This window comes from Hyposmocoma kahamanoa, unplaced genomic scaffold (assembly GCF_003589595.1).
Source record: "Hyposmocoma kahamanoa isolate Upper Pololo Valley unplaced genomic scaffold, ASM358959v1 260, whole genome shotgun sequence".
Lineage (NCBI taxonomy): Eukaryota > Metazoa > Arthropoda > Insecta > Lepidoptera > Cosmopterigidae > Hyposmocoma > Hyposmocoma kahamanoa.
In genome coordinates, this window is record NW_020653764.1 from 212,559 (window position 1) to 237,716 (window position 25,158).

Below are 25,158 nucleotides of genomic sequence, written 5' to 3' on the forward strand. Positions count from 1 at the left end.
TTATACCTATTCCGATTTGACGTACCTCTGCTGATTTTATTTTGGCCTACGGATGACTCTTCGACGGTGGCAAAGCCGGTGTCCTTGTCTTGGTTTGTTTTCTCATCATAAGTTACTTTTCCTGTGAAGTCAAAAGAAACTGTGTGTAAACGGTGCCTGTATTATAAATTAAACCTCACGTTATTTGCGTGATGTTCAAATCCTCAATTTAAATATACAAATGGCAATTAGTATAGCATGATATGTGGCACATGTAGAGTTTTCCAATAAGGCTATAACAATTTTGTATTTCAATAAAATACAGTATAATGAGATATCGAGCTCAAATTGATTCCTGGTGCAGTACACATGTTATATTTAAGAATGGAATTCGATCTCGTTCATATGACCACCGCGAATACGTTTACTCTATACATTAAAATAGCGTAACCCTTGCGGTATAAGAAGACCAGTAAAAGTTATTATATACTAACAATTCCAAAAGAAACAATTACTGATTAGATTATATTTAAGCAATGATAAAGGTTATTTATTTACCATTCGAATAATTAAATCACAGTTTGGAAAGTAGTAAGAGACTTGATTTTGATTACTAATAGCACACTGTATGTATCGTTTAGTTTAGTTCAGTTCAGTTCAGTTCAGCAGTTCAGTTCAGTTCAGTTCAGTTCAGTTCAGTTTAGTTCAGTTTAGTTCAGTTTAGTTTAGTAATTAAGTAATTCATTTCACCTAGATGGCTGAAAATACCTACCTAACTAACCTGATTTAAAGTGTGAAAACACGTTTCATTATTATTTATTATAGAATAGGGTTTCTGCAGTACACATTATTGGTTTATTGAATTACTAAAAAACTATGCATTTAGAGAAAAAAATTGAGGAATTTTATACTGTCAGAAAGTTCCAGCGCGAAAACAAACTACATAACCACAAAAGGCAGTCGCTGGACGCATTGACATGTAGGTCTTACATCACCACATACAAACACGTCGGTATTCACGGTACTGCCTTGGTGTGCACATATTAAATATGTGTGTGTGATGTCCATAAATGTATCTCAAATAAATCATTCAATTTTGTCAGTACATTGTTGATACTTCTCTATGGAGAAGCAGTAGGCGGCCACTATAAAGAAAGCACTTGGAATTCGCACGGTAAAGCCCGTAGTAGTTTTTATAAGATACATACACACATCAAAAAAAGTTTGCGATCACCTCGAAAAACTGAAATCTTTTTTGTTACTGTAGATTATATTATGATTTTTTCTTCTTTTTAGATTCTTTATTTAAAAATAAATTAGAACATAAAACAATGACCCCGTTCAATTGTTTTCAATTACTGCTTGGCAGCAGAAATACGTAAGACGGCAGTATTTCCCTGGACGAGCTCCTTCACAAGGACCTCTACAGCTACAGATTTCTCTATTGTATTAGTTTTATGTGATATTCTTTCGATTATAACATTTTGGGTTTTATCTAGCGACAAGACAGTTTATTGCTTTATATCGCAATTACGAAATAACGAATCATAGGCTGGTGTTTTTATTTTTAAATCAAAAGCTCCAACGGTATAATTACGTTTTACATGTTACATTGTTGTGTTGATAAATACAAGTGGCATCGTCATATCGAAGACTGTTTTGATTTATTTTGTATCTATTTAGATAAGTGCTATCGGTGCAGTGAATAAAAATAACAAAAACTGATTGCCATCACAGATATTAGTTTCTGGACATTACGTAAGTATATTGTTTCAAATGTCTTGTAGCAATTCAACTAACGCGAACTCAGTTTTGAAGGCACAAACAAGATGTGTCAGAGCAATTTTCGGGTGAAAAGGACAGGTTACTGCAAACCATATTTTAAAGATCTTCGACTACTTATTGTTCCTTCACTTTATACATATGAAACTACCGTATACGCCCGAACGCACTCACAATTTTCACACGAACACTAAAACCAAGTTCTGTGACCATCTTCATTTGAACGCTTGTAAAACTACCCTCATGCATGAAAGTATTTTTATAATGGCGTCATAATTTTCAATAATTTGCCGAAAGTGAAAATCACTAATTTAATTTTTCCATTTTTATTACAGGCTCTTCATAGAAATTTTTGACATTGGTGTATTTATTCTAACATTATTCAAACTTTTAATATTATTTTGAGGTTTCATCGGGATTCGATCGCAGGTTAACTCCATAATCCTCAACAACTAAACCAGCGAAGTAATAAACTATTATACAATACCTTTCTTAGCTTCCATTAGCAGATGTATCATGTCAGGCCGAACGATTTGCTTGAGCTCTCTGTTCTGCATCGTCTCCTTTACCAGCGTCCTGAAGAAGTTTTGCACTGGCTTCGGGAACAGAGTCCATTTGAATATCTAAAAATATAAATATGTCACTAACATTTAGACGACCTCTGTTGTCGAGTAGCTTGCACGCTGGTTTTCATGGTGTCACCATTTCTGACGTCCCGGGCTTAATCCCCGGCCGGGTCAATAACGAAAACTTTTCTATATTGATTGTCTCGAGTCTGAGTGTTTTTGGTGGCCTCGTTGTTTCTGATTTCCATAACACAAGTGCTTTAGCTACTTATTTTAGGATCAGAGTAACGTACGTGATGTTGTCTAATATTTAATATATCATCATTATCAACTTATGTATACGTCCCACTGCTGGGCACGAGTCTCTTCTTTAGCGATCTAATTAAATACGTTTAATAAATATATACTAGAAAAAGGCAATATGTAATTTTTTTTGTATATAAGTGGATACACTGTTCAACATAGAAAACATCGGTAAACCGTCAGACGGACCGGTTCAAAGATCTCTTGTTACCGTTTCGTGTGCCCTTTACTTACATTTGGCCTTTCTAAAGAAAGGCCCATTTCAAGAAATCCATTAATCCAGTTTCTGGATATTGTACGTTCTCGTCGTTTTTTTTTTTGCTTTTGAAATGATAATATCGAGCCTTTAAAAGAGTGACGGTGGTTAAAGTGTATTGTTTTAGGGGCTCTTTGTATTAAACACCTGATAACATGAGTTGAATGTTGGTAGAAATTATTTGCTAAAAATTACATTGGACTGAAAACAAAACTAAACTGAGAACAAAAACGCGCAGAGAGCCGCAGCGCGCAGTGCTAGACGTGACGCGGTCGCGAACGTTGCACTAAACCCCTGAAGAAGACCATCGATTATGGTCGAAACTAGTCGGACCACTTCCGACTAAAATACTACGCGAGTAACTCCCGTTACTTTTATATTATAATGTGTGATAACCGTGTTAGTCTTCATAATAAAAAAGAGAACAAAACCTTTTGGATTTAGTGACTTTTAAACGGGACTTAAGGATTTTTTTTCTGGACAGGGATAAATGCTCTAAAGTGATCAGCTTGTTTATTTTAGAAATTTTATAAGCAAAACAATTTTATGTATCTTTGAGATACAAAATAAAACCATTAATCTTTTTCTCAGGTTAATCTTAATTTTAAGTGCAAGAAAGAATCCTTACGATAGGTAGCATAAGATAAGGAACGAAAAAAAAAGATAGACTATGGTATTTCTTGGACTTAGGTTGATCTTGAATTCAACTCATTGGACTTGGCAGTTTATTATTTCTTTAGAACATGACATAGGAACTAGTTAGTAAAAAAACGGTGAGACCAAATCATATACAATGTTGAGTTTTCGGAAATGGTGATTGACAGTGCAGCCTTGAGGTAGTAACATATAACTTACACGTAGACAAATAACAGGTTGAAACCAACACTACTGTCACTAAATGAAAATCTTGTTTTTTTTATACTTAAAATTAGTTTCACTTTTAATTGCCATTTTCTGAAAGTTGACATTTTCGTTTATTGTTTTTGTTCAAACTGTGAAGTACTTTTTAAAGTAAAAAAGCAATGTCGACAGTTATTTATTAAATAAGCGAATACACAATTTTTAACTACCTCATTTAAAATTGCGATATTATTTCTCATTTTATAAACACGAAATGGTGTAATCGGGTGATTACACCATATCGTGTTTGTAAAATGACACAATTATTCACGTTTTGATGTCCACGTAATGAATGTTTTGGTAAAATTTATTATTATTACTTCTGCTTCCGTGATTGCGATTTGAAATGATTTTCTTTTACAATTTTAAAACGGATATTTTTTTTTTTAATATGACAGAATCAATTATTTTTGTTTTCGTAACTACATACCTAATAATTATAATATTAGATAACTGTTTGGTGACTAATACTTTAACTGACTTCGTGGTCGAAGGGATGCCTTGTTGGACTGCCACGCAGAGGTCCCGGGTTCGATTCAGGAGAAATATTTGAATGGCCTACATTTATTTCTCTCGTGAGTGTGGGTGTACTTTGTAAGGGTTTATGTGTGTGCGTGCGTGCGTGCTTGCGTGCGTGCGTATGTGCGTGCGTGCGTGTGTGTGTGTGTGTGGGGGGGTGTGTTAGTGTACCCTTTTTTATTTTTTGACGAGGGGAAATCTTTATAGATACACCTGAGCCCAGGGAGACTCAGGGGTTATGTGGGGACTCTCCCTCCAGACTGGAGGGCTTATCCCACTAACCCCCCCCCCCCCCGGTTTCCTTCTCGCCGGTTCAGCCGGTGCCGTGGGGTCTGTGAACATTCACCACGACGCCGCCCGGCCGCCATAGCTTGCGCCAGGGCTCCCGCGCCAACGGATGGGCGAGTCGGTTGTCCTCCAATCCGCCCCCGTGCTTTATGTTACCCTGCCTTAACCCCATTAGTTATTGAGTTGTTTTCAGTTATTGCTATGATATAATAGCATGGTTACAAATATCTCATTTTTTCAGTCGAGTCCTTTTAGTTCAGTCGAAGTTCAAGTACCTACATCTATTCTCGATTTCACTGATCGTGCCCTATCACTAGTTCATGAACTTTGACATGTGTTTATTTTAATCATGCAAAATTTTACGGAGTATGAAAATACACATGGAAAGGTTTAGGAATTTATCTATGTACCCTTAATTATAATTATAATTAATAATTAATATTCTTCCTTATATTCATGACGAATACATCACAAATACCGTGAAAAGACAAGAAAGAAACTTTAAAAATACTTACTTGACACACTTTCGGGAAACAATAAAACAAGAAGGATATAATTAGTTGACGGAAAGTGAAAGCAGAAACAGTTTTTCCCATTGCGTAAAACTGGTTGTCTCTGTCCATTTGAGAATCTACCTTCAGGCCAAAGGCGCAAGATGCAATTACGTCATTTGCATATCTGGTCGTTAGATCTTTCACTTCAATGTCTAAATAATCCTCTGTAAATGAAAAAATATATATAAATGTAAGGGCATTATGAAATGGTTAATTAAAGCGTGACCGTGCCGTACAGTTCTAATAGGACCGCACGGTAAGAGATTTTTATGTGACGAATAACAATATACGTTAATTGTATGACGTTATACTTGAAATTTCAATTAGTTTATTTTCAATTAGTTGGTAGTAGCTACAAAAACCGAAATTTTTCAGAAATTCTTCAGAAATGCTTTTTCTGCCTTCGGAATACTTTAGCGGAGATGGGTTTATTAACGCCGGATTTAAATCGGATTAAGACCCATTAACGCCAATATTTAGAACTAAATATTTGTTGCAAATCGAGTTTTGTTGCAATTTAATAACATATTTACATACAATAATTATTGCATTCTGATCTAAAGTATCGATTTGCGTTTCTATTGAATCGATTCACTTGAAAATCGTATTAAAATAAAGCGATACAAAAAATGGATCATAGATTAGATCGTATGCACTTGAATCGATTTTCATAAAAATCTAAACGTTGAATGGAGTTGCCTCTTTTTCGTATACAAAAGATTTTTTTACTTCGAAATATGTAATAAGTATGAAATTATACAAAATTTCATATTAGCCATTTCCGTCCACGATTTTGGGTACCACCCGGGCATGTAAGAATGCCAAACGGTCCCTGCCGTGCAGTCCCGTCAATGGGCCAAGCCTTGACGGTTTTTTGAATTAGTGATATGTTCCTAAAATCCACTTACGTTCAGACTCCTTTATTTTCTTCTTAAGCAAATGGATCGTTTGATCTCCAACTTCCACCATCAGTGGCAGCATCAATTTCATTTTGGAGCTGGTGAAAGCAGGGCTCAGGGTTGATCGCATATCTTTCCATTCCTGTCCTGTTGACCAAAAAATAAATATTTCTGATTTTGCAAATTTCGTTTTCTACACCTGAAATTCGTTTTATAGCCGCCTTCAGAATGCACTTGAATCTTTCTGTTGTAATGGCTTTTATCCTTTACTGTGCAATTGCTGACTCGCTTGAAAGGGTTGTAGCCCTAACTAGCCGTGAACAGGTTCACGGCAATGAAATGGGAAACTTCCGGTCCACAAAATTTATTAAAGAAGTAAAGTTTAAAGAAAGGCTGTAACAATATAAAGGTAAATGTAAAAAAACAGGTATAACAGTATAAAACACTCCCTACACTTTATTATTAAGGCACTTACCCCTAAATGGGCCGAGAAACTGAATTACAGAAATAGATACACGAAGGCTGTCGACTTATAAATTATTATACATGATTAGCTTATTAACAGCTCCGACTGTTGTGGCGATCGAGCTGGGAGTGACCGTGGTACGAAAACAAAATGAGAAAGTGAAGGAAGATGGAACAATTAAAATTTAATATTTAAATTCAAGTAAAATAAAAAAAATGATAAGATACAAGAGGATAGAGGCGATACAAAGAGGTGAGATGACGGTGTAAGGAGGTTACACCGTCACACGCTTGTCAAACCAAACCAAGCGAAATACTTGTAATAATACATGACAGACTACGAAGTGGAATTCCCTACCTGCATTACTTAATTCTTGAATTTTATTGAGACAAGCGATCAGTTTCGCTCGTAAGCTACTAGCGTACGGCCGTGTCTTATCACCAATACTTATTAAATCGCGTAGTAAATTCCAGTGCTTCTCAAGTTTAAAAAAATGAATAGTTTTCAATGCATCGTTTGTACTGAGAAATTGATGGACGGAGCCCGGTGTACGGCATGCGGTGGTATGGTTCATTATCACTGTGGCGGGATCACGGAACTTGGATATTCAAGACTAGGCGAGAGGAGATCTTCGTGGCGTTGCCCTAAGTGTAAACAGGCCGGAAATCGCACTCCCTCCCCGAGTATTATACCAGCAAGTCGTCAACCTCCTTCTAATACTGACCAATCTACTACACCTGGTGGGGACTCTCTCATACTGAAGGAAATAGCACGATTAGCTGAAAAACTTGCGCCTCTTGAAGCTCTATCGCATGAGCTCAAGTCTCTAAGAGAGGAGATGAGCGGTATAAAGTCATCTGTGCTCGAGTTCACTAACACCATAAAGGAGTTGAACGCTAGGATCGGGGGGGTCGAGACACGATTGGCCAAAGTAGAGCAGTCAGCGGAGCAAATCCCTGATATTAAGCGGCGACTGGATGGGCTCGAGAATGACCTAGCTAGTAAGGAACAATGGTCTCGAATGAACAACGTAGAATTAAAAGGAGTAACCCAAACGAGAAATGAAAACTTAGTCCAATTGATTAGTATGTTGGGATCAAAAATTAACTATCCGGTGTCAAAAGACAAAATAAACTTTGTTACCCGAGTGCCCTCACGAGATCCGAACCAGGTTAAGCCTATCATAGTATGCTTTAATAACCGGTATGTGAAAGAAGATTTTATAGCTGCAGCCAGGATAATATCGAAAGAAACACATATTACACCTGCTGTTCTGGGGCTGCAGGGTAATCACAGGATCTTTGTAAACGATCACCTCACCACACATAACAAAATACTACTCTCAAACACCAAAAGGGCTGCCAAAGAGAAGGGTTTCCGGTATGTTTGGGTGAAGCACGCCAAGATTTTCGTGCGCCGCGACGACCAATCTCCAATACTGACTATCAAGACCGAACGGGATTTATTGAAAGTTGTCTAACTGATAAGTTTTTAATTTTTAGGTTTTTTATAATATCACAACAAAACGACAGTTTGTGCATCGCTGGTCCAAAACGTGAGGATGTCGTTTTCCAATATCGACTGTGTCAATGCTTTAAAGTAAGTTTAGTCCATTGTTTGTTGCTTAATCACCGCTCGCTTAACAGCTTCACAAATCTATAGGCTATTCCTCTACGCATTGAGCGCCTTTCTCCTTGCACGCACCAACTACGTAAATCACTGTTCATATTAATGGCTTTTTTCGCGCTATTGTATTGCATAGTTTTGCTTAACTCGATGGTAGAACGTGTTCTAGCACTGTGTCGAACTTGTTATTTTTGTGTGTATGTTTATTACTACCGCCGCATTGTTGACCAATTTATCAATTATATTATTTCATTGAATTCTATACATTTTAATCAATTAGTATTTACAATAACAATCATTAATGGCTAAACTTAATATATATTACCAAAATGCTCGTGGCCTGCGTACAAAAACTAATACATTCCTTAGGAATATTTGTATGCATAGGTATGACGTTGTACTTATAACTGAGACTTGGTTATTAGACGGTGTACATAACAGTGAGCTGTTTGACGACCGGTATCTGGTCTGGAGGCGTGACCGCAATTACGAGCAAACGTCGCAATCTCTGGGTGGTGGCGTACTCATCGCGGTGCGAAGAGACCTATCCGTGGTAGAAAACTGTCAGTGGCGCAGCTCTGCAGAGGATATTTGGGTGACGTTGACGTTAAAACATAATAGACCTACAGTTTCTTATAGAATACATTTGTGCACGGTATATATATGTAATGAAAAAGGTGGTAATTCATTGAAAACGCAGTTATTAAACTTTTCAAATAAAATATGTAACATTGTTGCGCATCAGCCGACTGATACCTACATTATAGCAGGAGACTTTAACTTGGCAGATAATATCACGTGGACGAAAGCTTGCGGTGAGTTGGAGCTTCGACCTTTAGATATTTCAAGTGACTACATAAAGAACTTCATTGATACTATTGACACATGTAATTTTTCACAATATAATGGTGAGTATAACCTTAATAAGCGTATACTTGACCTAGTTTTCTCAAATAGCCCATTAAGTATTAATTCATGCCCCGATCCTTTAGTTCCAGAAGACAGTCACCATAAGTCACTAAATATTGTTGCAGAGTTTATTGAAATTCACACTATTATACAACAACCACAAGTGAAATTTTTATATCATCATGGTGATTACCAATCAATTTCATCTACTCTCAATAATATAAAATGGGATTCATACTTGAATGCACATTCTGTAGAAGAAGCAGTCAATCTCTTTACTGTAAACTGTATGAGTGTCGAGACATGTATGTACCTACTAAATTAATTAAAACTGGGTCTCATCCTCCTTGGTTTAATTCGGCCTTATTAAAAATTCTAAAAGAAAAATATAAATTTCACCGTAAATATAAAGTATATGGTAATATCTCGGATTATCACTCATTCACAGTGCTGCGTAGAAGAGCTATTGACTTTGAACAAAAATGTTTTGATAATTACTTGGATAAAATTCAGAAATCAATTGTTGACAACCCTAAACTATTTTGGTCATATGTGAAAAGTTTAAAATGCTCTAATTCCTATCCTGGTGTAATGAAGTATAATAACACTACTGCAGATTCAGGTGAAGCTATTTCCAATATGTTCGCAGACTTTTTCCATTCCACCTTTACAGCGCAAGATCCTTATCTAGGGTTACACAATCTACCTATCAGTGTAACTCATGGTGCCATTTCTATCAGTACAGTTGAGATTGTTCAATCTACAGTGCTTAAACTGCTAAAATCCCTTGATCTCTCTAAATCTGGTGGTCCTGATCACATTCCTCCTGTATTCATAGTAAAGTGTGCTGACAGCCTTGTAGTTCCGCTTTGTTTGCTTTACAAAAGATCTTTAAATGAAGGCATCGTTCCATCAATATGGAAATCTGCATTTATTACGCCTGTATATAAGAAGGGTGATAAATCACATATTGAAAATTATCGTCCAATCTCCAAGTTATGTCTTTTTGCAAAAATATTGGAAAGGCTGGTATTCAGTGATGTTTATGCGGTGTTGAATCGTACATTTAATGAACACCAACATGGCTTTTTAAGAAATAGGTCCACTGTCTCTAACTTAGTCATCGCCAATGAATTCATAACAAGAGGCATGGAGGGCCGTGCACAAGTTGATGCAGTTTACACTGACTACACTAAATGTTTTGACCGCATAGATCACAATGTGCTTCTGAACAAGTTGATGGTAGCAGGCATACATGGAGATTTGTTGCGCTGGTTTGCTTCTTACGTAGCTAATAGGAGTCAGGCGGTTGTGTTGCGTGGCTTTATGTCAAGGTGGACATCAGTCCCGTCTGGTGTACCGCAGGGTTCTATCCTTGGACCTCTACTATTCATCATCTTCATCGACGACATTGGATCTTGTTTTATACACTCGAAGATCCTGCTCTTTGCTCATGACATGAAGGTGCTAAAAGTCATACGTGGGCAGTCAGATGTTGACGATCTTCAGGCAGACTTAAGCAGATTTGAAGCCTACTGTACCATAAATAGGCTTGAACTTAATGTGTCCAAATGTTTTTACATGACATTCAGCCGTAAAACATCAACCATAGGCACTGGTTACAAATTACATGGCACCAACATATTGAGAGTCAGGGAAATGAGGGACTTGGGTGTACTCCATGACGACAAACTACTTTTTGACAAGCATATTGACTGTGTAATAAGTAAGGCATCAAAGGCACTTGGATTCATTATTCGGACATCGGCGACGTTCAGTGATATCAAGTGCATTAAAATTCTTTATTGCTCTTTTGTACGGAGTCACCTTGAGTACGCTTCACAGGTCTGGAATCCATGCTATGAAAGCTATAAGTCTCGGTTGGAGGCAATTCAGCAGAGATTCTTACGTTATCTGGACTACAAAACTAAACAATTTTCATCAGGTTATGAGCATAGGTGTACTAGGTATCATTTTTTGCCGCTTCGTGTCCGTCGAGACATTAGTGACATCAGTTTACTGATGGGGATCGCCAACGGTAAGATTGATTGTCCGGAATTGTTGTCACACATAAACCTGCGCACAAACTTGTTACATTACAGATGTCGACCACCTCTGCAAGTGCCGTTTGCGAGCACTAATTATAGGCAAAATACGTACACGGTGCGTGCTTTGAGACTTTATAACAATGCGACAGTAAATCATTCTGAGTTTGATTTGTTTTGTTCAAGCATAGACACAGTCAGGCGTGAAATGACCAAACGTCACTTTGACACATCACGTGATTGGCGATGAATACACTGGTATGTTCGTTTAATTCTTAGACTCTTTTTCTTTTACCATCCTCTAAGGTTTAATTGTATATTAATAGTAATTTTTATTTTGTTTTTTTTTAAAATGTATAACTTCGTTCTTTGTATTTTCCTGTAATCTCTTTTTGGCTTGCTAAGCACTGTATATTGTTTCATGTAGGTGGAAATTCGTAAATGGCATTGGATTACTCATATTTAAGTTTACTATAATTGTATTATTTGTCCGTGAATTTTCCTAAAATGTATAAATAAATAAATAATAAATAAATAAATAAAAAAAAAGTGGAGAATCATAGCAGTTTCCTATTTTAAGGAAATTCATAAATTGAAATTGAAAACCTGTAGTAAAAATTTAGGGCCCAAACTCAAAAGGACATGTTTTAAATAATCTATTTTTAAGATAAAATGAAGTGTATGTTACCTGTTAACGAAATCAGATTTCTTCCAAAAAGCTTATCGTGTTCCTCTTTAAATAAACTATTGTGGTCGAGGAAGTGCTCGTAGTCCTTGACGCCAATCTTCTTGATCAGTTCGATGTCTCTCACCATCAGAAACGGCTTCAAGAATTGGAAAGCGCCGTAGAACCTAACAGAGTAATTCAGTTACTTTGGCAAATCGAAACCTCTCTAATCAAGCAGCTAGGCCTGGTTGGCGATATGGATAACAGCGTTATGGTGCGACGGTCACAGAAACAAACTTGCAGTTAACTTCGGGGCTAGATGATTGCGTCCGTCCAGCCCCACTGCAGAAAACACTCCATCGCTGTCAGTAGGTGACATCGTTGTAATATTCGATTCGAATATACCCAGGGGAGTTTGGCCTATTGGCCATGTTATTAAAATGTTCTTTGTTATTTAATATCGACTTCTTTTTGAAGTTTTTTCCACCGTTACATACTGGAAATTAAAATACTTTTTGACTCTAAAGCACGTTCATTTTTTTTTTCAAAGAATTTAACATTTCGGGATCTTTACAGATCCTATTGTAACAATAAGTTTAACATTTGTGTATGTTATCCACATGGAAACCTTTACTCGTAAGTATACCTATGTACGAAAAGTCGGACGGATCTGGAATTGAAATAAATGCAAATAAAACTTAATCCATAAAATATAAAATACGTTTATGATCTCATAAAAAATACCTTATTTGGGTCAATCTTGACCTTAGACCATTCTGGCGCTGACTGTATAATACTGCTTAATAGATCATTAAAATCTCGCACGCCATAAAAAATAAGATATTTCATGGATCAATGCAGCCTTATTACAATGACAGCGATAATTTGTGATAGTGATAGGTCGTTAAGGATTTAATTCAATGCCACTGACAGGATAAGAACCTGTTTGTTCTTACCTATGCTTCATTATTATCGCTACTTTTCACTCTATCTACACCTTATAAGGTATTGTATTTTTATGGTAGATTCCAAACTTAATACTTAATTGTTCCCGGTTACTTGCAATTATAAATTGAAAATATTACCAAATGCTAAAGGTGGATTTCCAAGTATCTTGAATTTTGCTGCCGCCTCACTGATTCACCAACCGTCAAATTCAGAATATACCTACCTATATTTGAACGAACTATCCTAGATTGGCGAGTTTGACTTATCCGCGAGCATCTTTATAATCTTGTGGTATTATACAGCAAAATAGTAAATGAAAAATGGCTAACTTTGATGACAAGGCATTTTTTTATGACTTTAAGTGACGGGATGAACAAGTCGTGTGCATGGTGGTAAGCGACATGCGTTTTATCAGCATCCTTAACCTTGAAAACTGGAACGCAGAAATGCCCTCATTACTGTTTATCGCTCACATTACTGCTACAAAATACTATTCAAATACCTGGGGCTTCTCACTTAAGGAGGTGTCAACGTTAGAACACTTTTAACGCAACGGTAAGTACATGTTCAAACCATTTACAAATTTTACGCCTTTGGAAGAAATGTCGTCATTTTCCTTATTACTCCGATAAAGTTACAGACTTAAGCAAATATTTTGTTAAATTTACTCACTGCAACTAAAAATCATGGTTGAGTATTCGGTAAGCACCGTCTCTTACATCCTACTTGTACCCATGTTAAATTTGTACTCACCTCTGTTCAGAAAATCGGTTATAAACCTTAGTAATTTCTTCAGTAAAGTGATCTCGTTGTATAAAAATGCTCAGTATAGTGCCGAAAGGTGGGACGATCAAGGGTGTCTTCACACCTTGCCGTTTAAAGAAGCCGTAAAGTTGCCGGAAGTACAGAAGAGCTGCGATGACGAGGCAACCCAGCCATATCCAGAGCAACATCTGGAAAAATAATACAGATTACTTCTAAATTATCTAACGAAGAGATATAATCAAAAGAAATAGGAAAACGTTAACGTAACGTAACGTAAACGTAAATTTTACAAAATTAGTAGATCCAAACACTGCGTGAAAAATCAACTTAAACACGTCAACAATAAAATCTATAATTGAATCGCAATCATGCCACAAGAAAGGAAGTTAAACCAATACAAAACATATTGCTCAAACGCGCACCGACGTCGCGTCGGTAAAATCATCACTGTATTCTAAGACTGTACATTATAATAAGATTGTGGCCAAGTAATTACATACAACAAAAAAAAAACAAATTTAATGAGTAAAAACGAAATAATAAGTTTCGTCGTAATGTTTTTTATGACACTACCGAAGAGATGACGAGCCGAACAACTCGTAGGTACGTATGGTTGCAGCATCGCTCAGAGCTTTAAATCGCAAAGATCTGATGGGCACCGTCTCTGCCCGTCACATATCCTGAGACATAAGTTGAAAATGCCCCTGTGCCTAAAATATAACCGGCACCTCACCCTTTAAAACTGAAACGCAGTAATGCTCACATTATAGCTTGGTGGTAGCAATAGGTAAGGTGGCAGTACTTCCCTGGACGAACATTTTTACAAGGAGCTTTACTGCTATTAGAATAGTACGTTGTAGATTTCATCACGATCTTTTCTTTCACCGTCAACGAAAATCATTGCTTAGTGTACATTCACAAATGTACGTAACTCCGAAATTACATGGGTATGATAGTCAAAATATGGCATTCGTTTCTAAATACATGATGGCGAACAAGAATTTTCAAAAGTTACATTTTGATGAAAAGCAATCATTATGAAAATGGCATTTATTTCAAAATCCAAGATGCAGGATGTCGGACACGACTTTTCGAATAAATGCAGCATGGGTATCCTTTTCGAGGTATTTGGAGGTGCTCATTACGAATATAGCATTTATTTCCAAATCCAAGATGGCGGGCACGCCTTTTCAAATAACTGACTGACAAACCACTAAACTACCACCTTTTACTTGAGTACCATTTTGTTAATAAATAATCTCAGTACAGAGTACTAAAAAGACCGACCTCAAAAGTACGTGGAATAATTACCAAGTTTTATTGAAATCGGTTACCGGAAAGTGCGCAAACCCGAATTCATCCCCTAGTTCGCCACTATACGAGACACAGGAGATAATAAAAATCGGTTCTCACTACTCAAAGTATATTGAGAGAAGAACGCCTTGAATTTGAGAATAGCAAAATCAACCATTAAAATAATTGCTCCTTATAATAAAACTTAGGCGCTATTTATAAAAATGAATCTTCATGCGTGAACAGGCACCATTAGAGATGGATGATTTTTTTTAAAATTAAATCGGACCATTATGGAGGTACCCTCTTTCCAACAAAAAATAATCATCAAAATCGGTTCACGAATGGCGGAGTTATCGCGTAACAAACATACAAAAAAAACATACTGTCAAATTGAGAACCTCCTCCTTTTTTTGAAGTCAGTTTAAATGTAAACTTAACAAAGGCCTTGAAATGGATTTATTAATATAAGCCTAATAAATACAACAGCTTTTGGCGTTTACATAACTCAATAACCGATAGGATCAAACAGTCTTCAAACTTATATATTGCATATTAAACATGTAATGAAATGGTTTGGTAAATATTAAACAAGTACAGCAGATATTGCGAAACATTTTGCTTCTATATTTCATTTATTGAATATTATGATGTTTTACATATCGTTTATTTTTGTGAAAATACTCCACTAGTTTTTTATTGTTACTGGTACAAAGATTAAAGAAAAATTAAACAACACAAAGAAAAACTCTATCAACGTGACTATAGTCGAACCACCGCTCTTACCAACTGAGCTTCGGACCGAGTTAGCAGATCTTATAAGTTTCTCGATGTGTTTGTTGCAGAACTTTGTATTGAATTGAAACGTTTTTTGGTTGTCTGTGTAGTATTATAAAAAACTCAAATCCGGGAGTCTACATTTTAAAACTCAACTCCAATTCACAAGACTCGAGTCATATAGACAGACTCACCGCTCGATGTATTACGAGCCCATCGAGTTTCTGAATAGACTCGAGTTGAATATTGGTGCTCGAGTCTATTTACGTGACGTTCTCTCTGATACCACTGTTTGCGAGTCTCCGTACATTAACTTTTGCATCTATCTTCTGTTTCTGCACTTTCTTGATTTTACATCGTAGGGTAATCGCAACTGGATAATGATCGGATCTAACATCTGCACTCGGATAAGTTTGCGCTTCGACAACACAGTTTCGGTACCTTTTGTTTACCATCACAAAGTCGATTTGATTGAGAACAATATGTTTTGCTGTGTGCATCGGAGAGGTCCAAGTCTAAAGCCGGCGTGGTGGTAATTGAAAGAGGGTGTTAGTTATCACTAGGCTGTGCTCCTGGCAAAATTCGATCAAAGTGTCACGTCTCTCGTTCGTTTTACCTAGACCTAAATCGCCGGTCACATAAGGAACCTACTTTTTTAACAAACTTTTTAACTATTTAAACAAATCACTTAGTAAATTTATTTATTAATTTTTTTTTTTTTGTGTTAGATCTGGAGTATGTAATTTTACACTAACCTAATACTAAGACTAATTGTATCATGCTGTGTACGCTGTTGTTGGGAATGTTGTCTAGTCTATTAAATATCAAACTATCAGTTCCCATGCGTTGTTTGTGTACCTTTAAAATAAATAAATATACATAAAAAAAATAAAAAATATTAAGCTAAACCGATCATACTTACTGGCAAGATATTCTGTATAAAAGTACGTATACAAACTGCGCAAAGGTAACAATGAGATTCCAAATGGTTTGTTGTTTTAGCAAGTGGTCCTACGATACAGTTTCAATGCTCCACACGAGTAAAACTGAAATAATGTTAACACAAGCCAAAATTAAACCAATGGACTGTATGCACAGGATCACTCGTGGCATGTTTATAATCAAACGTCGTTAATAAATAGTAAACGAATAAAAGTATTTTGGGCCTTCTCAAGGATAGCTCTTTCATAGAATAGAGCAGTCATATTGACGTCATCGGTGGCGCGTTCGATCGCTTGCACTGTGGACGTTGAATGAGGCACAATTTGGGAAATTAATTTTTCTATATTGTAATTACATTGCTTGAATATGATGTTTTCCTTCTATGATATTCACGTATTTTTTTAAATGAAATGAATGACTCCACCAGTTTGTTGTAATTATTAATACGAATAAGAAAAATTCCTTCGATCTCGCTGGATTTGAACCAGCGCCTTCAAGCAATCCGCGGCAGACGCTCTCCCAGCTGAGCTACCAACCCTTACGAATTTTTCTATGTACTTGTTGAAGATCATTATTTTTGGTTTTTAACGACTCTTCCGGTCTGATCTCGGTGTTCCGGATAGCATTTTGATGCTGTATACTTGGATTACAATTATAATAAAAATTGACAATATTTATTATTTTCTCACTCACGCTTGACCAAAACTTTTTTTTTATGGTGCCAAGCATTGACTTACAAATAAATGGACGACGGGTCTAATACAAAAACCACGAAAAAATGTCCCAAGTCAACCTATTCGAAATTTAAATTGTAATGTCATCGCAGTATCGCGCTGTCAGTCGAACAAATGAAGACTAAAGCGGAGTTTGGCGCTCTGTATACGATTTTAGCGCCTTACAAGTGCGGACACTTTTTAGCGCGGACCCGACGTCCATATAATTAACGGGACGAACAAGTCACGCACCTGGTAGTAAGTGACTTGCCTATCCATAACAGTTTCAGTATCACTAGAGCTTTAAATCGCAACGATCGGCGCTGCCATTACGCCTGTATGACATAAGTTGACAAGTCACGACATGTGCCTGTAGTTTCACCAGCATCCTCACCATTCAAAACCAGAACGTTGGCAGTAGATATGGTTAAGATGGTAGTACGTGAGGCGCACTATAAGTACCGGAATGAATAAGAAAAAATACTATAAATGGTCACAAATGAGTTTATTGTTTCTCAAAATATTCTCCGTTAGCGTTAATGCACTTTTTCATACGAATGTACCAATTGTGAAAACATTTATGCCACTCCTCCGTGACAATCTCTGAAACATATTTTTCATACTCTTCGACAGCCTCTTAAGGTAATGAAAATCGTTGACCGCGTAACTGGTTCTTAATTTTTGGAAATAAATAAAAGTCACTAGGCGCCAGGTCGGGATTGTACGCGGGATGGCTCATAAGGTCAACATTGTTCACCTTCAAAAATTGATTTGTCTGTCTGTCCGTGTGAGAACTGGCATTATCGTGGTGCAAGATGATACGGCATTTACGGTTATTTTTACGGAGTTTGTCAATAACTTCCGACAAACAAATTGTCTTGTACCAATCACTATTCACGGTACAACGATTCTTCAAAGCAACAGTAGCCACGTGTCCAGTTTTATTTAAAAAAGAAATAATCATCCGCTTAGAGGCACTTTTGTTGGTTTCGGCTTATCTCGAAACACCCATACGCTCGATTGCTGCTTTGTTTTGGGATCGTAACTATAAATGCAAGTTTCGTCACCTGTTACGAATTCTGCAAATAAAAAAAAAAGCAGTTTGAAGCCGAGCGAAGCTCCGCTGAGCTGTTAAATTACACTTAAAGTCGTGGAAAATCATACTACGAAAATTTTCACGAGTTAAATCCATGGTGATGTATTTTCCATTTCAGTTTCTAAAATGACGCCACAAGTGACAGTCAGATGCAACAAACTGCATTCTACAGCCAAAGAGTTCCATTTTCAAATGTTGTAATTACTTTTGAAATATTGTTTATGTAAGTGGCCAGTTCCGGAAACTTATAGTGCGCCTTATGTACTTACCTGGACGAACGTTTTCACAAGGAGACTGACACTAAAATTAAACTTCATGTTTTTAATTTAGAACTGTTTAATATTATGATTTTTTATCTCTAGTTTATTAATAGTAGTAGAGTTCCCTGTGAAAAAGTTCCTACTGGGAAGTACTGCCATTTTTCCTATTTCGGCCGCCAAACAGTACTGTGAGCGTAAAAGTCAATGTCACTTCGGCCGTCGCCTTGAGACAAAGTTGACAAGTCCCTGTAGTTTCACCAACACCTTTACCCTTCCAAACCACTTTCCTTCAAACACTACTTTCGTCATCTATGGCAACAGGTTAACACACATACACATACATACACCCCCCACACACACACATACACACACTCATACTCACTCACTCACTCACACACACATATACACACACACATATTTTTTCATATACAAAGGCACACACATACGTTTTAAGATTCAATATTAAATTTAAAATTAGAAGTTTCGAAAATTGCAAATTGTTAAAAAAAAATTGTTTGTTTTGTCGATGTTTGGAAATGTAAAAATTAAACACTACATTAAGTATAAGTAAAAAATGTTAAATATGCATTTATAGCTATGGAAGAGCGGTGCCTGACACAGGCTTGATAAGTTTAATAGGAGGTACCATGCACTGTTAATGTAAAGTTAATTGTATTACTGAAATAAATATTTTATTTATTTATATTTTATTTATAAAACCAGAACGCAGTAATGCTCACATTATACCCTTTTACTTAGTGGCAGGAAAGAGTACCTGTGCTATATTTATGTAGTACGCACCTTAAATATAAAAAAAATCACAAAATATTTACCTTACAGCTTTGAATTTACACTTATATGGAAAACTGTACAGTATTTACAACAGCAAACTAGTTGATTTACGCGGGCGCTGGCGGCGGGCGGGACGTAACGTAAGGCAACCGGCCTGCGCGAGCGCCGAGTTATTACTAACTTTACTACAACCGTACGTACCTCAACAATGAATAAATACGTTTCGGATGCGTCTATTTATTTGCAAAAGATAAACACTGTATACTATATATGTAATGTAGATAAATTTTGTCTATCTATCCGACCATGTTTGGACATGACGAACATTTTGACTCCTAAATGTGACTAATGTATGCCAATCTTCGCTGCAAACTCTCGTGCACTTTGAGGGCACATGAGTGCACCGCCCCGTAATTGTAGTTTATGGTGGAGGGTGGCCTTTATCTTGTCACATTTAGCATTGAGTGCAGCTACACTGTGTTAGTAGCAGTAGAGCTTCTTATGAAAGAATCCAGGGAAGTACTGCCACCTTACCTATTTCTGCCGCCAAGCGGTAGTGTGGGCATTACTGTGTTCCGATTTTGAAGGTTAAGGATGCTGGTGATATTGCAGGCGCATATCAATTTGTATCTCAATGTGGCGGGCGCAGTGCCCTCAAATCTGCGATTTAAAGCTCTGAATGGTACTGCAACTGCTATGAACAGGCGTGTCGCATAATAGCAGGCACACGACATGTTCGTCCCGTCACTTTGTATCATAAAAACTAGTGGACATGTCTCTTCACAATAATTGACCCTATATTAACGCTTCGTGTCCATAGCAGCAGTATAGCTCCTTGAGAAAGAGTTCGTCCAGGGAAGTACTGCCATCCTAACTATTTCGGCCGCCAAGCTGTAATGTCAGCATTACTGCGTTCCGGGGGTTTTGAAGGGAGGGTGCTCGTGAAATTACAGGCAAATGGAACTTGTTAACTTATGGCTCAGGGTGACGCAGAGGCAGTGCCCCTCAGACTAAGTGACACTGCAACTGTTATGAACAGGCGTATGCTCACCATCAGGCGCACGATTATTTCGTCCTGTCACTTGATGTTATAAAAAAACACTGTGCGTACATAAAGAACAGAGCAGTATCACAAGGTCTACCAAGTGTTTCAAACAGCTTTAAAGTTTATTGCCCACTGTTATAGCTTTGTCTATAGCATTCTAGAGTATGCTTCTACCCAAGTTACCCTGCTATACAGTCCACTCGAATAGTAAAGAAAACGTCCAGGGAAGAGCTCTCAGTATGTTTGGTTACAAATGAGGTTATGGTCGCAGTCTCGGCTATGTAGTGAGGTGTGACGAATTTAAAGTGATCTTGCTTGTTTGCCGTAAAAGACATGACCTCACACTTGCATAAGATTCTTCATAGCGAGATTGACTCTTCTTACCTTTTAAGTAAAATAAATGTCTATCAATATAAAGCGTAATCCCCGATTACCTAGCTTCCTTTTATAATCCCCAGGTAGGTAAGAATGTATCGATTGTAACGAGTTATCTGTGAAAAACTCCGAATTGGATATTTTTGAATCAATATCCAGAATATTAAATGAGTAGTAGGTACCTCGCCTAGCGCTTATAATAATAACGCATAGAATGATAGTTTCATATCAAACGAACTGTCACAAGTGAGGCAAAAATCAAATTCATGTAGGCGTAAGCAACTTGTATCTACGCTCGTCGGCACGCACACAAATATACGAATGGAGATGCCATGGAATAACATTTCCCTCAAAAGTGGGGAAATTGTATCTTGCTTAACTCATCATTAAGTTAAAGGCCTACAGATTTGCCCGAAATTTTCGATCAGGTGCGTACAGATTTGCTCGATTTTGTCGATCGACAATGTCGATCAGGTGCCTACAGATATGCTCGGTTTTGTCGATCGACAATGTCAAGTGACAAGAATTTTCAAAAAATTATTTTTGGTAATCTTTATGTAAATGGAATTTATATCCGAATACACGATGACGGACACGACTTTTCAAATAAATGCAATATGGGAATCATTTTCGAGGCATTCGAGGTGCTCATTACGAATATGGTACCTACTCATTTCTAAATCCAAGATTTTTCGAATAATGGCAAATTGGGTATCGATTTCAAGGTATTTGGGGGTGCTCAATACGAATATAGCATTTATTTCGAAATCCAAAATGGCGGACACGATTTTTCAAAAAAATGGTATATGGGAATCATTTTCGAGGTATTTGGGGATGCTCAATGTGAATATGGCACTATTTGTAAATCCAAGATGGCGGGCTCGATTTTTCGAATAATGGCAAGTTGGGTATGGTTTTCGAGGTATTTGAGGGTGCTCGTTACGAATATTGCTTTTGTTTGAACTGTCGTGTCTGCCATCTTGGATTTACAAATAAGTGTCATATTCGTAATGAGCATCCTCAAATACCTCGAAAAGGATACTCATATTGCATTTTTTTGAAAAATCGTGTCCGCCATCTTGGATTTAGAAATAAGGGCCATATTCGTAATGAGCACTCCCAAATACCTCGAAAACGATAGCCATAATCAAAATCAAATCAAAATAATCTTTATTTGATAGGTAAGCATTATTACACTTGAAATCGTCACATTGGTTAAACTGTACCGCTCATTCATAAGGCAGATTCCCCCGTGAAGTATGAGCAAGAAACTCTAGGGCGACAGGTTTCGTTACTTGGGGAGCACGATAACATCCACGTGTGACCTTGATGCTGAAATCAACAGCAGAATAGGGGCCGCCGCGGCAGCGTTTGGTAAGCTGGATAGCGTGGTCTTACGCTCGCATGACTTGAAGCTGGCTACAAAGGTCTCCACCAGCGCCACCAACAGCGGAGCTGAAGCAGTTGCCGTGGCCGAAAACGGTAAGAAGAATACACATTCCAAAGATTCGCACGAAGCGTTACGCTTCCACATTTATATGGCGAACGGCTATGGGATGGAATTCCCTGCCTGCAGACTTGTTCCCTGAACGTTATAACTTGGGCTTTGTCAAGGACAGAGAGAATAAGCATTATTTAGGTGTGCATGCACCATCGTCGACCTCATCGTCACCTCCATCAGGTGGGATGGAGGTCAAATGCGCACTTACATTTTATTAAAAAAAACAAAAACAAAAAATGCTTGAAAATATCCAAAAAAGTTAATTTCCGAATTTGATCCTACCGGTAGTCGAACCCGGCTTTCCTGATCCACTTTTCATTTAATCTTCAAATATATTACGGAACAAAATGGTAACACAGGGTAAATCTCGCACATAGAATTATTTTTTACAGCAAAAAAGTTGCAAGTGAAATTGCTCCGTAAATATTTAGTCAGATGCTAAAGGAAAAAGGTGTATCTTTAAATATGATGAAAAACAAATTTGTGCTATTAATGAAAAAATATTTCAACGCGAATCAATTTTCAAATCGTTACCAAGAAAAGTATGTAATTTTGAGAAGTGCTATTGAAATAACCAATTAGACAAGTATTAGAGGATGTAAGGGTGAACGTGGCTCTCGCTTTCGTCCTTTACGGCGCGACACCGTGAACGATGCGCGGCGATAGTGCGAACCACGCGCTACATCCGCGCGGTTGATTCGGTGGAAATTGCATGTTATTGCCTAGTAAATAGAATTCAGACTTGCCATTAACGTACGTGAAAGCGTGGTTGCTGGACGGGTACCAGTGGCGGCCACCCGCATAAAAATTTTCGTCGTCGTGTAACTGAAGACTTAACGTTAAAGAATAAGCAAAAAAAAAGTAATATTTAAAAAATAAATAGTTACGTACACATTTTTATGAATTCAAGTGATGGGATTAACAAGTCGTGCGCCTAGTGATAAGCACCATGCCTGTCCATAACAGTTGTAGTGCCGCTCCGAGCTTCAAATTGCAAAGATCTGAGGGGCACTGCCACTGCACCCATCACGCACGTCACACAAGCTGAAAAATCTCACGAGCCTGTAATTTCCGAAACACAGTAATGTTCACATTACTGCTTAGCGGCAGTACTTTCCTGGACGAACTCATTCACGAAGAGTTCTACTGATACTTATATTTATTTTAGACATTCCTGAAAAATAGTCAAAAAAAAGTTACGCCTTCTTTCCACAAGGTTACGATATAGGTGGCGTAATTGTTATGTCAGAATGGCAAACGAATGAATGGAAATGTCTTTTACGTAAATTGAACGAGAAAACGAAATAGGGTTGCTGTTTTCTTGGAACGTCTTTGCAAAGATGTACACATCAGCGATCTCACAAAGAACAAGCGACAATGGAAGCCTCCTTAGCTACAAATTCTTCATCATGATTATTCTGCGTAACTGTAACTATAAGTAAAGTTAAACAAGTGTGTATGGAAATGGCTTGTGTGTATTAATTAACTTTTGTATTTTAATAATACATAACTCACATGGCTTATGTACCGAATTAGAATGATTTTTTTTAGTTGACATATCTCTTAGTTATGGATTCCAAAAAAGAAGCGACATTAGGTTTACTTTCGTTTCTTATAACAAAAAATGATTACGATAAATAGAAAATTGATAATTTATTAAAATTAAATTAATTAAAACTTAATGATGATACGAAACACCACAATAGATAATATTACAAGTGCGATTATCATTTTTGCATTCCAAAATAGTGAAATAAAACATAAGATAATTGTCAGGATCATATCAACGTGAAAGGGTTGTAACCCTAACTAGCCGTGAACAGGTTCACGGCAATGAAATGGGAAACTTCCGGTCCACAAAATTTATTAAAGAAGTAAAGTTTAAAAAAAGGCTGTAAAAATATAAAGGTAAATGTAAAAAAAACAGGTATAACAGTATAAAACACTCCCTACACTTTATTATTAAGGCACTTACCCCTAAATGGGCCGAGAAACTGAATTACAGAAATAGACACATGAAGGCTGTCGACTTATAAATTATTATACATGATTAGCTTATTAACAGCTCCGACTGTTGTGGCAGTCGAGCTGGGAGTGACCGTGGTACAAAAACAAAATGAGATAGTGAAGGTACATGGAACAATTCAAATTTAAAATTTAAATACATGTAAAAAATTAAAAAAAATGATAGGATACAAGCGGAGAGAGGCGATACAAAGAGGTGAGATAACGGTGTAAGGAGGTCAAACTCCTCCAACTATGGACACTTCTATTGTATTTATTGTTCTGTAGTTCAATAGTGCAGTGCAAGCGTCTTAATTCCCGACGATCCCCACTCGCGCTTCTGCTATTATATAGAGTTATCACCGTTCCGAGCGATCTATTTGAATATTTAAATTTTTATATGAAAGTAAATTCTGATGGTTCATTAAAGCCATAGAACAAAAGTTGTTGTTTATGATCTTAGTAAATTAGTCCTGCATTGTTGTTAGTATATTACAAATGACTCTGTATATTTTATTTTCTCAAACATGCTCGGAAATGTATGCATTACTTTCAAAAAACGAACACGGAAAGTTTGTTATTTATGGACCATGCGACTTCTTCCCGGCCAAAGCCTGCAAAGTAAGTAAGAAAATCAATTACTGTCCTTTTCTCTAAACTCTTAAATGTACCTACTAATAATGAAATATATAAACAGACAAAACAAAAACTCATACAGCTAACTGTCCAGTATTTATAACTGCGAGAATTAAAAATGCCTACCTGTACCGCTTACTTAAAAAATAAGAAAATTGCGGTAACATTTTTTATACTAAACTGTTTTGGTATTCTTTTGTTTTGTCGTCTTTTTTGTATTTTGGTCGCGAAAATGAGTGCTAGTGAGAAGAG

The 25,158-nt window shown here is 37.0% G+C and overlaps 1 protein-coding gene across 1 annotated transcript in view; it reads right to left on the minus strand.

Annotated features, from left to right (window-relative positions):
* Nucleotides 1-19,513, minus strand: part of LOC113228883 (cytochrome P450 9e2-like) — a 50,884-nt gene extending 31,371 nt beyond the window's left edge. Inside the window, exons 1-7 of the mRNA XM_026462306.1 lie at nucleotides 19,387-19,513; nucleotides 13,461-13,660; nucleotides 11,781-11,944; nucleotides 6,056-6,193; nucleotides 5,109-5,311; nucleotides 2,249-2,384; nucleotides 7-121 (exon numbers count right to left, since the gene is read on the minus strand). Coding sequence (XP_026318091.1) covers nucleotides 7-121; nucleotides 2,249-2,384; nucleotides 5,109-5,311; nucleotides 6,056-6,193; nucleotides 11,781-11,944; nucleotides 13,461-13,660 — 956 coding nt within the window. The 5' untranslated portion in view covers nucleotides 19,387-19,513. The remainder of the gene's footprint in view (nucleotides 1-6; nucleotides 122-2,248; nucleotides 2,385-5,108; nucleotides 5,312-6,055; nucleotides 6,194-11,780; nucleotides 11,945-13,460; nucleotides 13,661-19,386) is intronic.
* Between the last annotated feature and the right edge of the window lie 5,645 nt (nucleotides 19,514-25,158).